Below are 15162 nucleotides of genomic sequence, written 5' to 3'. Positions count from 1 at the left end.
CTCAATGTTTTTTCATTTTTTTATGGCGTGACATCATGAACAAGTAGTGGTAAATATTATCACTACTAAGATTCGATATTGTCATCTGCAGCTTTTCTGGGACCTCCAGCTGATAAATGTTGGAAATCTCCACACTCTCTATGAGACTGACAAACCAGCTACCATCAATCCTCCTGTGCTGAGCTGCGTGAGAGGGGTGACGAGGCTCAAGAGGGCCACGAGGCAGTGCTGGGCCAGGTGAGAATCTGAATATTATAAGTAATTGATTTATATTATCCTGTGAGATGTAGTGAAGTAGTGTAAGTGTAAGTAAGTGTATTGATTTGAGAAACAGTATTGATCATTTTATATTACATAAAGGTTTTGACTTTTTGTAACCACTAGAAACAATTAACACCTTTATTTAATGTTTTAAACTGATTATGCATTATGTTTACTCAATGATATTAATTTGTGTTTGTGTTTATCTTCTTAGATTGGCATCTGAGGGTGCGCAAAGCATTTTGCCCTCTCCCTGGCAGGATCAAAGCCTAGAGGTCAGAGGTCAGGCCTGGGGCTGTGTCTCCCTGTCAGACGTCCTCCTCTTGGTGGAAGTGAAGTATGATGTGGTGACACACTTGCTTTATACAGAAATGCTCCAGGAGCACCACAGTAAGGAAACTGTTTTCTTCAGAGCTGTCATCACAATATTACACAGAGGACAATCTGCTAATTCAAAGAATAGCTTACTCAGCATCACAGAGCCTGGTCTAGGTGCCTCACGTTCCTGTTTTTCTGTCTTCATCTTGTTTATTGGTGACACCCCAGCTCCGATTATCTGGGAGACCCTGCTGCCATGGCAACAACATGAGGAAGAGGAGGGGCTGGGGGATCTCGCAGATGAGGCTTTGGAGTCAGGTGACATGCTTCATTTGGCTGAGCTGCCAGGAGCATTCAGGATATACAGGTAGCACATAATAACAAGTTATTAATAGACATAAATGAAAAGTAAATGTAGAGAAATGTTTGAAAATATAAAGAAAACAACCATCAAACTCCTGCAGGGCCTGCCTCAGAAGCCACCCAGAGTCAAGGGAACCGTCTTGGTCTGCAGTTTCCTTCCTGTATGAGTTACACACATTTCGTCAACGTGAAAAAGACACACTGACAGTCCTGGGTGAGAGGTAAATACTTCTGAAACACATCAGGTGCAGATCACACACATTTTAACATGTTGGAAGTAACTCTACACAACAAGAAAATCTAAATAATGTCAGATGAGATGTCAATCCCAACATACTGCATATCACTTTCCTGACTTTAGAATACTGATTGTACCCAAAGCACATGAACACTAAGCAATTGTTTCTAAATTACAGATTTGCAAATCATTTTGAACATTGACATATTAATGGCTCTAATCGGGTACAGATTGAGTTGATTCATGAATCTTTTCCCTTCCAGGCTGGACAGGAACAGCCTGAGACTGTTGTGTCTATACATCAATTTGGCAACTCTCAAAGCTCAGAGAGAAAAGATGTCCTACAGCGCTCTTCTGGCAGCTCGGCAGTCCTGGGAGACATGGTGAGCAACACTAACAGTGAAAATAACAGTTCAACACTATAAATCAAAAACACTAACTATCATCACTATCATCCTGTTATTTGCCCTTTGCACACTTGGTTTAAGCTACATGCTGTCTGTCTGTCATGTATCAGGCCACATGTTACGAGTCCTTGCAGAGCGGAGCAGGCGGCCCTGTGGCTACATGGTGAAGAGGAAGAGCAAAAGAGAGACTTTATCTCAGTATCACCACAGCAGGTAAATCTGTTCATAGGCTGGTGATTCTTACACATAGTTAGCAGATCATGTTGTAAAATTGGGCTTCATTCACCAAAATCTTCTTCAGTTTTAAGCTTAAGCTCAAAAAATGAATGACATCACTTTCTTTCTTTACATTTTAACAGCAAAGAGACTCACATCAGCCTTGTAGTCGCTGTACAGGGCCCTGTTGACAGATGCACATAGACTATATGTTCATAGACAGCATCTATAAATGCACCTCTGCACAATGACACATATAGTATAGTCAATGTGCAGTAAGTTTTTCTTAAATTTGTTCGGTTTTCTTAAATTGCAGAATTCTTCGTACGTGTGTAAAGGTACTTCTGCAGGAATTTAATGCCAACAAATACGTGAAAAACAGCAGTTTAACAAGATGATGATGCTCACCTGGTAGTGTTTGCCTTGTGTATTGAAGTTTCCTTCTTACTGCAGAGGCCTGGGTTCAATTCTGTCCTGCTCCACACAGTTGTATTTCATCAATTATTAGGACAAAAACATTTTTGTCATTTAAATGTCATTATATTATATCACTATAACTGAAGAAAATGCAAATACCATTTATTTTGTACAAACGTGTCAGCAGTCAAATGTGTGTAAGATTTTGTAGATTGTGTCCCAAATAAGAAAAAAAATTTATGAAAAAATTTCTTCTTAGAAGTACACTATTTTGTGAGTGAGCTGTTACTTGAGTTATGATTATATAGAAAACACTACAGTACGTTTTATCAGCAACAGAAAAAAAAAACCTTTGGCCCTGTTCCTGCAGGCGGTGCTGCAGTTGCTGGTGCTGACTCAGGAGCAGGAGAGGAAGCACCTGGTCAAATTGGCACACGGGGTCTCCATAGAGGATTTGCAAGAGCCAGGTTGCACACTTTCTCCAAAAGAAGGTAAATCAATATTTTGCTCTTTTTCTGCTGCATGCCTGTCAGAATAAATATCTATAGTATATAATTTCTATATTGCAGATACTGTAAGAAATGGCTGTATAAAAAGGCTGAGACAAATCTACGCCAGCCTGGAGACAAACAAAGAGGCACAAAGTCCCTTAAAACAAATAAACCCCCAGTCCCATGTAAGCAGTAAACCAGCAATGTGGTACCAACACCAGCTGGAGGAGTGCTCCCTGCTCCTGTTGAATCATGTGATGGCGCTCCAGGAGATCCAAGCTTCTGCATTACTGCCAGCACTGATGGACAAGGTGAGTCAAGACAACATAAAAAGATTCCACAATAGAATATTTTAATCAAGGACAGACTGTTGAAACAATGATGTGTGTCTGTCAGAGTGCACAGTGTGTCCAGGCTCTGCGAGATGACTTTGAATCTGAACTCCGAGCACATCGCTACACCAACCTACTCCAACTGAACTCAGATGCCCCTCTTACTTCAGGCTCTATTCTCGCTCCTTATCCAAACTTAACCAAAAATAGCATTATTGAGCAAATCACAGCTGAGTCCTGCTGCAGCGGACCAGACGATGCTCAAAACAGCAGCGGTGGGCCAGCTGAAGCTCCTACGGTGGATTCAATCAGAAGAGAACTGAATTTGGTGCAAGCTGCAGATTGGATTGACAAACAGGACGTCTGTTCAGGTACTATACAATACATAGGCAAATGATAGTTCACCGTTAACTCACGGCTGCAGTTACAATAAGTTTCTTCACCCCAGGTTGTGGAGCAGTCATGGAGGACCTGCCATACTTGGAGATCATGTGTGTGTCGGATGCAACACGTAGTACTCATCAGAGTCTTGATGCAGACAGAGGAGCCCAGGAAAAAGAAGTGGGAAGTGCAACAAACAGCCCCCAAAGTTATGAGAAACAGGGCTCACTCATCACCCTCGCTTGGAGCAAACCACCAGAGGACGACACTGACTGTGAGGCAAAGGCTGCAGTTGGAGACACAGGACTGATCCAGGTTGTGCAGTCAAGTGACACAAGCAGTGCAGCTGAACACACACTGTGTGAGGACACTTCTGGGGAGAGTGACAGAGAACAGATGAAACCCACTCATTTCCACTCTGATTTGACTGGCCAGCCTGCAGACCAGCAGTGTAGCAGAGAAGGACAGGTACTCTGTCAGTGTAAAGCAGACCATAAAGCATTGTATTACTGTGTCCATGCATATCATTTTTTTACCCATTGTATATTCTCTTTAGTTCACGTTGGAGGAGAGAGGAATACCTGTTCAGCCAGAGAAGGGACAAGCTGAACGTGCTCAGCAAACTCATGCTTTGGTGGCAGAGAACTTGCATGTTGACCGTCATGAGATAAAGCATCATGCTGGTGACTTCTGCCCTGATCTGATGAATGAGACAGCCAATGTGGACAGAGACGCTCTTGAGGTGGAAATGTGGGACCTGAGAGAGCCTGAATCTGCTCACGATGAGGACCAGAAATATAATTCACAAGTGATTTTGCTGTTACATCTTTGTGCAACCCTTGCTCATGTTTGTGCTGATTATTTCCACTATATTGACTTATTTTAAACTTCCACCTAACTGCTTTCCTGCTTCAAAAGGTTGACTGTAACCCTGCACAGAGGAGTGAATCCACACTGACAGAGAGAGAGCATGCAAGAGAACCAGTCTCAGCGATGGAGAGGGAACAAACAATGCGCAACCTGGTGGACATGCAAAGAAAAGTCGAACAGAGGCAGCAGAGAGATAAAGAGAGACAACTGCTGAGGGTGAGATAAAGGTGTACAGTAGTGTTCAAAATAATAGCAGTCCAATGTGACCAACTAGTGTCTGCCGTTGACTTTACAAACTCAAAACTATTTTGCACAAACTTTTTTGTGTCTAGAATTTAGCAATCCTGTGAATCATTAAACTAATGTTTAGTTATATGACCACAGTTTTTTATAACTGCTTCACATCTGTGTGGCATGGAGTCAACCAACCACCTTTCAGCTGTTATTCCACTCCAAGATTCTCTAACAACATTCCACAATTCATTTACATTTCTTGGTTTTGCTTCAGAAACAGCATTTTAGATGTCACCCCACAAGGACTCAATTGGATTAAGGTCCGGGGATTGGGCTGGCCACTCCATAACATCAATGTTGTTGGTTTGGAACCAAGATTTTGCTGGTTTACTAGTGTGTTTGGGGTCATTGTCTTGTTGAAACAACCATTTCAAGGGCATGTCCTCTTCAGGATAAGGCAACATGACCTCTTCAAGTATTTTGACATATGCAAACTGATCCATGATCCCTGGTATGCGATAAATAGGCCCAACACCATAGCAGGAGAAATATGCCCATATCATGATGCTTCACTGTCTTCACTGTGTACTGTGGCTTGAATTCAGAGTTTGGGGCTCGTCTCACAAACTGTCTGCGGCCCTTGGACCCAAAAATAACAATTTTACTCTCATCAGTCTACAAAAGGTTCCTCCATTTCTCTTTAGGCCAGTTGATGTGTTCTTTGGCAAATTGTAAACTCTTCTGCACATGCCTGTTTTTAACAGAGGGACTTTGCGGGGGATTCTTGTAAATATATTAGCTTCACACAGACGTCTTCTAACTGTCACAGCACTTACAGGTAACTCCAGACTGTCTTTGATCATCCTGGAGCTGATCATTGGCTGATTCTGCCAATCTGGTTATTCTTCCATCCATTTTGATGGTTGTCTTACGTTTTTTGCCACGTGTCTCTGGTTTTGCTCTCCATTTTAAAGCATTGGAGATCATTTTAGCTGAACAGCCTATAATTGTTTGCACCTCTTTATAAGTTTTCCCTTCTCCAATCAACTTTTTAATCAAAGTACACTGTTCTTCTGAACAATGTCTTGAGCGACCCATTTTCCTCAGGCTTTCAAAGAGAAATGCATGTTCAACAAGTGCTGGCTTCATCCTTAAATAGGGGCCACCTGATTCACACCTGTTTTTTCACAAAATTGATGACCTCACTGATTGAATGCCACACCCCTTTCAACTAATTACCCAATTGCACAGCCCTGCCTGGTCTTGTTGGTTTTCTGAGAATCTACTGCACCTACTGGTACCTTGTTTGCCATGTAGCAATAAAAACTATACTAAAAACCTGGATTATCTGGTTAGTCACATTGGACTGCTATTATTTTCAACACTACTGTATAAGCAGAGAAGGGATTTCACCCTCTAGAGGAAGGTGGAGAGGGGAACTGAAAGAGTATTCAGATCATTGTTTGTGAAAGCAGAGGTGACATGTCACTCTGACACTGTTTGTCTTTCAGATTCAGGAACGTCTGTCGATCATCCAGAACAGGAAGGCAGAAGAAGACTTGCTTGGCCTGAAACATACAGAGCGGCTAAGGCACCTCACACAGGATCTACCACAGGTAAAACACTATTTATTGAGGGTTTAGTTTTATATGCATTTTATATTTTCATCATAACTTATGTGTTTTAGGAGGATAAGAACCAGCAGAAGACAGTTGTCAGAGAGCGACTGGAACAGCTGAGAAGAGAGCGCTCTTATGTGATGCAGTCCAAACGAGACCGGTAAGGGACACCTCTTAAAATTAAACAGGAAACACTGAATTAAGGCTTATCACCACCCCTTCCATTTCCTTTTTTCATCCTCTAGGAACACTGCAGGATTTAAGGAACTCCTGGGTCCAGTGGCTCTCGACAGCACAGAAACAGATGTAGCAGACTGAGAAACTACAGCTGCCCAAATTTATGTCTCACTGGAACTTTTAGTTCACAATTGTTATCTGACAAATTTAAGTCCCCCCCCCCCCCCCCCTTTTTTTTTTAAAAACAAATGACAGTATCATTTAATTAAAAAATATTAGACCCTTGGCTTACATTAGGGATTATGTAGATCAAACACTAAATTATGTCAAAATTTAAGCATTTTTCAAGGAACATATTCAAATGCAAACATATTCCTGAAATATGAACATGACTGCTGAAATTAAGGATGTTACAAACTTTCAAGACTGTATGAACCCAATGTAATAAATGTTGTGAATGCAGGTTGTGCATATTGAATATAACAGATCTCAAACTTGAAGTGACTGTTTATTATACAGTTAATTATCATCTTGACAAACATAAGCATCAACAGTAATGTCATTTATCAATGACCCCCTTTAGTTGTGTACACATTATCCCCCTGTGGCCTAAATTACATACACAATGAGTCACAGAGGTGCATGTTAACAGTCTACAGAGCTTCCATCAACTCTCCTTCATGTGAACTTAACATTTATATTGGCACTGTTGGCCATTACTCACTTGTGAAAGAAATAGTGTGACGAGACGAAGGACACTGCTGTAGACTTTGAGTGCACCTATGGACTGGGGCTGTCTCTATTTACAGGTTTATGGGGATGGGAATATTGGAACATGTCAAAGGATGTCAGATTGGCTAACAATTCTACGATGGGGAGATATGTATAATACAGATGTCTGGTGCGGGCCCAGTGGTTTTCCTGCAAAAGAGGAGGATCTCTCGGTCATGGTGAGTAGAGGGGAAATGTCTACATGGGAGAGATTCTCAGCAAATAAACATTCTGTTGTTTTTCTCCTCTTAAATTGACCCTATATAGTTTCCACTCACACTGCAGTCCAACACAAAGCCGGAATACCTATCACTCTAACAAGCCAGAACATTCCACAGCAGCTCACACACACTGAGCCACTGCATTAAACACATACATACAAAGTACGCAAGTGTGTCCTCAAATCAAATGAAGAGTACACAACTTAGGTTCAAGTTCTGTGGTCTCGAACACGCTAACATTCAAACCAGCAAAGACAAACAAGTTTGAATTCCAAACTAAATAAACATGGTGCCTGGCTGACAGGTGCTTTACTTAGGGCTTTAATATTTTAGCAATGTCACAGCTGGGGACTAAACGGAAATAGTCCCATTTTAAAAATATGAGGGCTCACCTTGGAAGATGAGGCGTATTAAACGTGCGGTTCTCAGCAGGCTGTGCAGAGGACACACTTTTAGGGCTGTAACCAGGTCAGCTCTTATGAAAGCAGGGCACTTTGATAGCAGTGACACACTGAAATTTAAACATGTGTGGTGTCAGATTTCTCTGTAGTGTCCTGTCTGGACCCTGGATCTACATGTGCAAGATCTTCAGCAAGAAAGCAGCATGCGCTTGTGTGTGATAGACTAAACTACACCTTATACAAGATAGTCAACAATATTTGCATTTATACACTAGACTGGTGTTTCCCACAGTGAGAGGTAAAAGCCTAGGATGAAAACAGGGCGGTCCAAGTCAAGTTCATTCAGTGAACCTTCTTGCTGGAGGCTTTGATGAGTACAACTGTCCATAAACACAAAATGGTCATCACACGTCCAGCATATCTCTGACTTATGGGCACCATGGAACTGAGGAGGGTATATGTGTAAATGTATTTGTGTACATCTCTTTTTCATGGGAATCATGAAAGGAGAGAAATCTGCATGTATGCGCGTCAAGTCTTGAATGGTGTTAGCAATGGGACTCAAGGGATGTTCATGTATTTATGCTTTTATGTGTGTGCGTCTTAATGTATGAGTCTTTCTATTGGTGTGCGCACTGCACCCCCGGGCCATGATGGCCCCCTTCTTCATCAGAACTATCATTATATGCCTCTCTCCTAGCTCCACCTCCTGACCCTTGACTCTTGTCAAATTCTGTCAGGTCAACTTCCTCTGCATCTGCCGCAATAACAGGGGTCTCAGCACGAGCAGGCAGCAAGCACTCGAGTTCCTGAAAGATAAAAATTTTAATTAAAAAAACAAACATCATGACATCATAATCACTCAACCTTAGTGGAGTTACGATCGTGCGAATTGGAATGTTTAACGATTGCAACTCACATTCAGTTTTTCGGGACTTATCCAGTTGTTTTCAGGGAACTGGACATCAAATTTGACGTAAAGGTCTCCCTTCTCAAATGGATTTCTGTACTGAGGCATTCCCTCTCCCTTCACCATTCGAATACAACCTGCCACACAAACACACGCCAACAAATGGGTGTAAAAGCATGCAGGTGCAATACCAATCTTTGACCTTGCAATTGACAAGCATATTGTGATATGCTACAATAACCATTTACATGATTTGGGCTAAGAATACTCCGATTAGGGTTTTAGAGCTTATCATTCATCGCTTCTGATTATCATGTAGCAATATGTATAAATGTAACTATAGTGTGTACAAATTAAGTTATGAAAATTAAGAGATAAGATTAAAAATTATTACGAATTGCAATATGTGCCAAATATTCCATTCAAACCACCTAGATTACAAAATGTTGATAACTATATTTATTCAGTGCCTTTTTATTGGACATCATCTTGGCATTTACATTTGTATTGTCGAAAAAAAAAAAGACTTGAATCATAAATAAAAGCCATTATGCCCAACAACACAGCCGAGGCACATGCTTACATGGATCCGGTGCAGACAGCTGCATAGATTAAAATGAGAATGCATCTGTTGCATGAGACCCGCAAGGAAAAAGGCATCGGATATATTTCCAGTCTAGACACGGGGAAAGAGACGTTGACGCATAGACGAATTGTCTCATGTTTTGCATCATCCTTTATAGAAGGCGCACACCTTTAAATATTAGTTGTACTTTTTGTGACATTGAACAATAATGACATAACTACGTGTCAAAATCAAATCACCACTACTTGCTAACTTTGTGAACTTGGCTGGTCAATGTTTTAAATGTAAACATCTGAGTTAGCACAGAAGAAAAGGTGGAGAAGATGGAACCAGCTACATCTGTCTTTACAAAGACCACTGATAAAACTATTAGGAACGAATATCTTCCAATAATGATCTGTGGCCTGATTGCACACTTTACTTTGGGATTTGTTTTATATTTGCACACTTAAATAATAAAATGTAATCCTAAAAACTTGTTTTACATTCTACTTTTTCAAGTTTTAACTGTCGTGAATATGTATGTGTATGCCTCAGTTCTTTGTGCGCTAAGCTATAGGTAATGGTGTATTACTGACACCTTTAGTATTTACCAGGAATTATATTTTTTATAAATCATAATATGGCTTGTTGGCTGCAAAAATGACTGATAGAGTTAAACTAGCTGCAAAAAGAAATTACTAGAAGCAATAAACAGCAAATGTAAGAACAATCATCTTTTGCACATTAGCACATGTTCAACAGAACAAAAATAGCAGAGATCATGAAATACATAAAATCCACTGATGTGGTTTGAAGACATGTTTACCTGGCTCAATGACCTTGCCGGGTGGATATTTAACAAGCAACTGGCGTCCATCAAGGTGTGCGACAGTCATCTGGAAGCCACACAGAGCCTCAACAAGGCCGATACGTTGGACCATGTGGAGGTCACTGCCTTCACGGCGGAATTCCTAATTTAGATTGAAATCCAAATTATGATGCTTAAGTGTCATTATAACATAATGATGATTCTACAAAATGAATGTAGAACCTTCTTTCAATAAAAATGATCTTCTTAGTCATGATAATAACACAGCTTAACAATATCAGAAGCCAATTGCTTTGTTTTTTACCTCATGTTCTTTCTCTTGCAGCACCAGGACTATATCTCCTGGTTCGACTCCTGGTGCTTGGTCAGCTTCACCAGAGAATGTGATCTTCTGTCCATGTCTCATGCCTTTGTCCACATGCACCTCCAGAAGCTTAGTCTCCTTACACACCTTATGACCCTCACACTTTCTGCAGCGGTCCTTCTCATTAATCACCTCACCTGCAAAACCACACACACCATGTGGAACATTTCAGAATGCCATTGTGCTTTGTCATTGTACAATATCAGTGTCTTCTTAAAAGCATACTTTGTGTGTGGGTGTTAAGACATATTACCCTCTCCATTGCAGTCTGTACAGACTGACTGCATCTGTTGGACCATCCCAGGGGCCAGCTGTCTAATCATGATTCTCATACCTCGTCCTCTGCATGCCACACATTTCTGCACTGCTCCTGCCTTACCCCCTTGACTATAGACAAACAGTAAAGTATTGTTAACAGAAATTTCTATCAAATAAAATTGCTGCAATTACATACAATCTTCTGGGAAGGCTTTGAAACTGTAGATTTTTTTCCCAATGATTAAAATGAAGCATTCAAAGCAAACTCACCCATTACAGGCACCACACAGCACATTCTTACTGAGCTGCATTTTGGTGGTTTTGCCATTGTAGAGGTCTTCAAGAGAAACTCTGCATGAAAAGAGAGTTATAAGATGTGTGCAACAACACATTTTGTTAAACCCACTCCACAAAGCACCCAAACTGCATTCATGTAACACACTTACTTCAGAGGGTGTACCATGTCATCCCCTCTCCTCCTGCCACCATTGCGTCCTCTGCCCTGTCCCCCCATGAACCCAAACAGTCCTCCACCAAATATGTGGGAGAAGATATCATCCATGCCAGGCCCTCCGCCTCCTCCCTCCCGAAGCCCCTGTTCTCCATAGCGATCATAAAGCTCCTTCTTTTCTGGGTTTGTCAGTACCTCATACGCAAAACTGATCTCTTTAAACTGTAGAAAAAAGAAAAGAAAAAGACCAATCAGACAGCTTGACACTTGACAGTGTGGGGGACAGACACATCAGTACATCACAGCAAAAAGACCAACTACTTTTGTTTTTGATGAGCCCCTCGTAGGTAGCAAAAAAAAGAAGAAAAGAAATGAAAGTCTAGTCTCTTGTGTCATATTCTAGCAGAATCTGAGAATCTGAGTCACAACAGTACAAATCAAACACTGATGCACATTTCGCTAGGGAAAACCCATTTCATATTTTCTTCTCTGATCTAAACCTTAATCTACAAAGAGTAAGGCTGTGTGATCATGTTAAACTAAATTTACATCATTTTGGTCCCAATTGTTGAATAATTAAGTTGCTGCCAATACTGTTGCTAACTATGGTGTGACTGCCGTTACCATGACATGTTTTGGTGCATCATACCTTATCTCCAGCATTAGGGTGATCATGTTAAACTAAACTACCACGGGGTTTTTTTGGTAACAATTGTTGAATAATTAAGCTGCTGATGATATTGTTGCTAACTATGATGTGACTGCTGTTACCATGGCATGCTTTGGTGCATCATACCTTATCTCCAGCATCGGGGTTCTTGTCAGGATGGTACTCTTTGGCCAATTTGCGGTAGGCCTGTAACAAACCAAAAATCAGGGTGAACCAAGTTGTTTTTTCCCCGTCCTGAGCTCAGGTGCCAACTGTGTCAAATAACTCTGCTAGCAAATCACTAAGTGTCTTGTCCTTAATAGCCAAGGGCTTGACTTGTGGGCCTGCTGTCAAAAACATCAGGACACTGGCAAGAGCATCGCTGCCTTTGACATCTCAGACACTCTAAATACTCGAGCACGAAGAAGGCGTCAACTAGATTGTACCCGAAAATCTGAATCCTTTGGGTTTACCTGCTATACTGGGCGTAAATAACTGGCATGGTCGCCTGGTACATTCGGGATCCACTAACATAAATCAAAAAGCAATACATTTTGGCAAAAAGAACATCAACAAAAACGTTTTGAATTTGAATCATACTGTCGCTTGTCACCACCACCTAATATGCTGGTTTTTGTTAGAAAACAGCTAGGATGACGAGTGATTGTCTTGTGTATTAGTTGTAGCGTTCACAAATATACGGTACACTGTCTAAATCCATCTTAAAAAAGGGCCGTAGGTTTGTCGATCATAAACAACCTTTAACTGACTGATGTTTCAATGGAGTTTGGGGTAAACAGAGACGTACATGTTGGCTAACTATGCTACGAAACGTTACACGACGGGGGACATTAACGTTATCTAGTAGCCACCACACAAGTTTATCTATAAACGTTGACTCAAGATTTGTTTTTACGCCAAATGTAGCTGCATCAGATGCTCCACCAACGCAGTGGGCACACAGGTAGTTTTGTTTTCGTTATTTTTATTTCTAGGCGAGCCGTTTGATCGTTACTTGCTTCGTTACTGCTGATTTGGGGAAGGCTATTTGCTGGAATGTATCATCTAACGTCAATAGCCGGTATGCTATCACACTCGTGGTCTCTGGTATATTTTGAGGTTTTCGGCCAGGCTACTCCATCCTTCTGGTTAATATAATGATAAAACGATTAAAATCACAATCATTGCCGACATTTCCCAAACACCAGTTAGTAGATTTAACGGACTTCAAAAACGCCGCGCCATAGAGTACCGAGTTGTTATCTAGCTAGATTAGCTTACTGGCTAGCTGCTAGCGATAGCGTTCAGTAACCTAGCTCATATCGATTAGCTTAGCTTTCTGGCTAGCTGCTAGCGTTAGCGTTCAGTAACCTAGCTCATATTGATTAGCTTGTTTCTAGGCCAAATTTCACTGGTGACCTCTTATTTTCTTCTGTTCTAACTAAACAGATTTCCTTTTCGTTTGAATGGGTACATTACGTACCTTTTTCAGTTCATTTTCAGAGGCAGATGGTGAAACTCCGAGGATGTCATATAGCTTAGTATCCACAACATTCGCCATGATGCTAGCCGGCTACACTGAAAGACCTTCTGCGGAGGTTCAGCTGAGCGAGGACCGGCTGGGACTGTACAGGGTTGCCAGATACTACGACATATACACAAACAGCCACTCGGAAAGACAAGCAACCTCCACAGCAACCACACTATTCACAACATACACTGAAAAAAGAGATTTTTTGGCCCTGTAATTATTATTTCAATCATCTATATAAATTCTACAAAATAATACGGATTCAGTGCTTTTACTTTAAAATAGCAGTTTTTCATCTAGTTTATTACTTAATGATTGTTTGTGATTATGTGTCCTCAGTTTTGTATGTAAATTGAATCATTCTTTCCAAGTAATATTCACTAAACCAGTTCATTGGCTTAATTAGTTGATATTTCCAAGTAAAATGTAATTGAGGGACATCAGTGAATCTGCAATCTACTTGTGTATTTTTTTTATTTTTTTTTAAAGTGGTTCTATTAAATAAATATTACTGAGAAACAGCCTGAGTAAAGATTATAAACACTTTCTGTGTGGAAAAACTTGCCTAGCTTTTTTAAAGTAAATGTCACTCCAATTTTTTCCAGTGTAGTTACGGGACAATGTATTTATGTCGACTTTGCTGACATATGGGTCAATGACATGATCTAATCCAAAGATCATTTTTATTTATCTGAGATTCATGTCAGATATTCACTAAAAATACAACAAAACGGAGTATATCCAAAAATTAAAACTGGAAATTTTAAACAGTTTAAGCTTAATATTCACCAGAAAGCAACAGTACATTATTCATGAGTAAAAGTGAGAAATCTGTGAGAGATATCTTGAAATTTTATCCAAAGTCTGAGTCTATAATTCATAAGAAAGAACTCCTGAGTTTACCCGAGACTGAAGAACATTTACTGGAGAAAAACACTGCAATACTAAAATAAAAAACTGCTTATAAAAAAGGTATAATTTCTGTGATGAAGCAGCAAATTTACAAGATAACTAGTTTAAACATGTTATAACAATGACATGATCAAATCCATTGTCCAGGGTGTAAAAAAAAAATACTGGCTGGTGTAACCAGTATTTTTTCCCCATCTGATATCTATATACAGGAAAACAAAAGTGAACTAAAATGAGAAAAAAATACAATCCACATTTACATTGCAACATTATGGTATATAACAAATTTTACATAATTTGTCAAAACTTTAGAAATACTTTTTTAAGAATATGTTCTGCTCAATATTGACGAAATGTGTAAATGTAGAAATACTCAGAAATATGTTTTTTAAAATGAAGTGATTGAAGTTGAAGTTGAAGTTATTTGTCACTGACCCATGTGTTTATTTATGTTCATAAGTATTGCACAGAATGGCATTTTCCAGTTTAACACGTTTTATTATTTCTGATAATAACACTGTTTAAATATCAGAAACCATGAGAATGTCCACATGAGGTTGAAATGGCTGTAAATGGGTTTGTTTCTTTATGAATACAAGCACCACTGGATATTTTCCTTTTAAAAAAATGGTGGCCTTATTTTGGTGCTGTCTGGTGTCAGTCAGACTCTTATGGTCATTCACAACCATAAAGCCCTTGTGTTCCGCTTGTTCCACAGCAGCTCAAAGCTCTGCAATTTCTTTTTCAGCTACTAGTTAATGTCGCCATACAGCAATCAACCCTGAACTGAATAGGAGTAACTAGATGTTATTTAAAATATTTAATGATGTCAAGACAGTTCCTTTTGTTGGTTATTCTATAGCAGCACCATTGTTGTTTAAGGAATAATAATTTCATGCTGAAATTGAAGGGCTAAGGAAATACATAAGTTAATCCTACACCTGTGGTAGAAAGTAACAAGCACTGTTCTTAA

General features: G+C 40.0%; 2 protein-coding genes across 2 annotated transcripts; one reads left to right on the top strand and one right to left on the bottom strand.

Annotated features, from left to right (window-relative positions):
- Positions 1 to 521: 521 nt before the first annotated feature.
- LOC131973504 (uncharacterized) lies at positions 522 to 6786 on the top strand. The gene is made up of 14 exons (XM_059335514.1): positions 522 to 651; positions 808 to 946; positions 1044 to 1163; positions 1444 to 1563; positions 1698 to 1800; positions 2591 to 2711; positions 2790 to 3022; positions 3108 to 3414; positions 3492 to 3892; positions 3981 to 4232; positions 4343 to 4510; positions 6040 to 6144; positions 6216 to 6307; positions 6393 to 6786. Exons 1-14 carry the CDS (start codon positions 633 to 635, stop codon positions 6463 to 6465), a joined length of 2253 nt encoding a protein of 750 aa, XP_059191497.1. The 5' UTR covers positions 522 to 632; the 3' UTR covers positions 6466 to 6786.
- A 537-nt stretch (positions 6787 to 7323) lies between these two features.
- On the bottom strand, positions 7324 to 13385 carry dnaja2b (DnaJ heat shock protein family (Hsp40) member A2b). Its single transcript, XM_059335515.1, has 9 exons — positions 13230 to 13385; positions 11894 to 11953; positions 11093 to 11319; positions 10917 to 10997; positions 10642 to 10775; positions 10329 to 10525; positions 10022 to 10166; positions 8637 to 8764; positions 7324 to 8526 (listed from the first exon to the last, which is right to left on the bottom strand). The coding sequence occupies exons 1-9, from the start codon at positions 13305 to 13307 to the stop codon at positions 8338 to 8340; spliced, it is 1239 nt and encodes a 412-aa protein (XP_059191498.1). The 5' UTR covers positions 13308 to 13385; the 3' UTR covers positions 7324 to 8337.
- Between the last annotated feature and the right edge of the window lie 1777 nt (positions 13386 to 15162).

The sequence above is a fragment of the Centropristis striata genome, chromosome 6, assembly GCF_030273125.1.
Source record: "Centropristis striata isolate RG_2023a ecotype Rhode Island chromosome 6, C.striata_1.0, whole genome shotgun sequence".
Classification (NCBI taxonomy): Eukaryota; Metazoa; Chordata; class Actinopteri; order Perciformes; family Serranidae; genus Centropristis; species Centropristis striata.
The sequence above is the reverse complement of the archived record's forward strand: the minus strand, read 5'-3'. Positions and strand labels throughout refer to the sequence as shown.

Excerpts from the sequence above, each read along its gene's own strand:
- LOC131973504 (XM_059335514.1), top strand. Across the intron at positions 3,023-3,107 it reads TGCCAGCACTGATGGACAAG|AGTGCACAGTGTGTCCAGGC; the intron begins GTGAGTCAAGAC and ends TGTGTCTGTCAG. Across the intron at positions 3,893-3,980 it reads AGTGTAGCAGAGAAGGACAG|TTCACGTTGGAGGAGAGAGG; the intron begins GTACTCTGTCAG and ends TATTCTCTTTAG.
- dnaja2b (XM_059335515.1), bottom strand. The coding sequence starts at position 13,307 with ATGGCGAATGTTGTGGATACTAAGCTATATGACATCCTCGGAGTTTCA. Across the intron at positions 11,320-11,893 it reads ACCCCGATGCTGGAGATAAG|TTTAAAGAGATCAGTTTTGC; the intron begins GTATGATGCACC and ends TTTTTTCTACAG. Across the intron at positions 8,765-10,021 it reads CGGCAAGGTCATTGAGCCAG|GTTGTATTCGAATGGTGAAG; the intron begins GTAAACATGTCT and ends TTTGTGTGGCAG.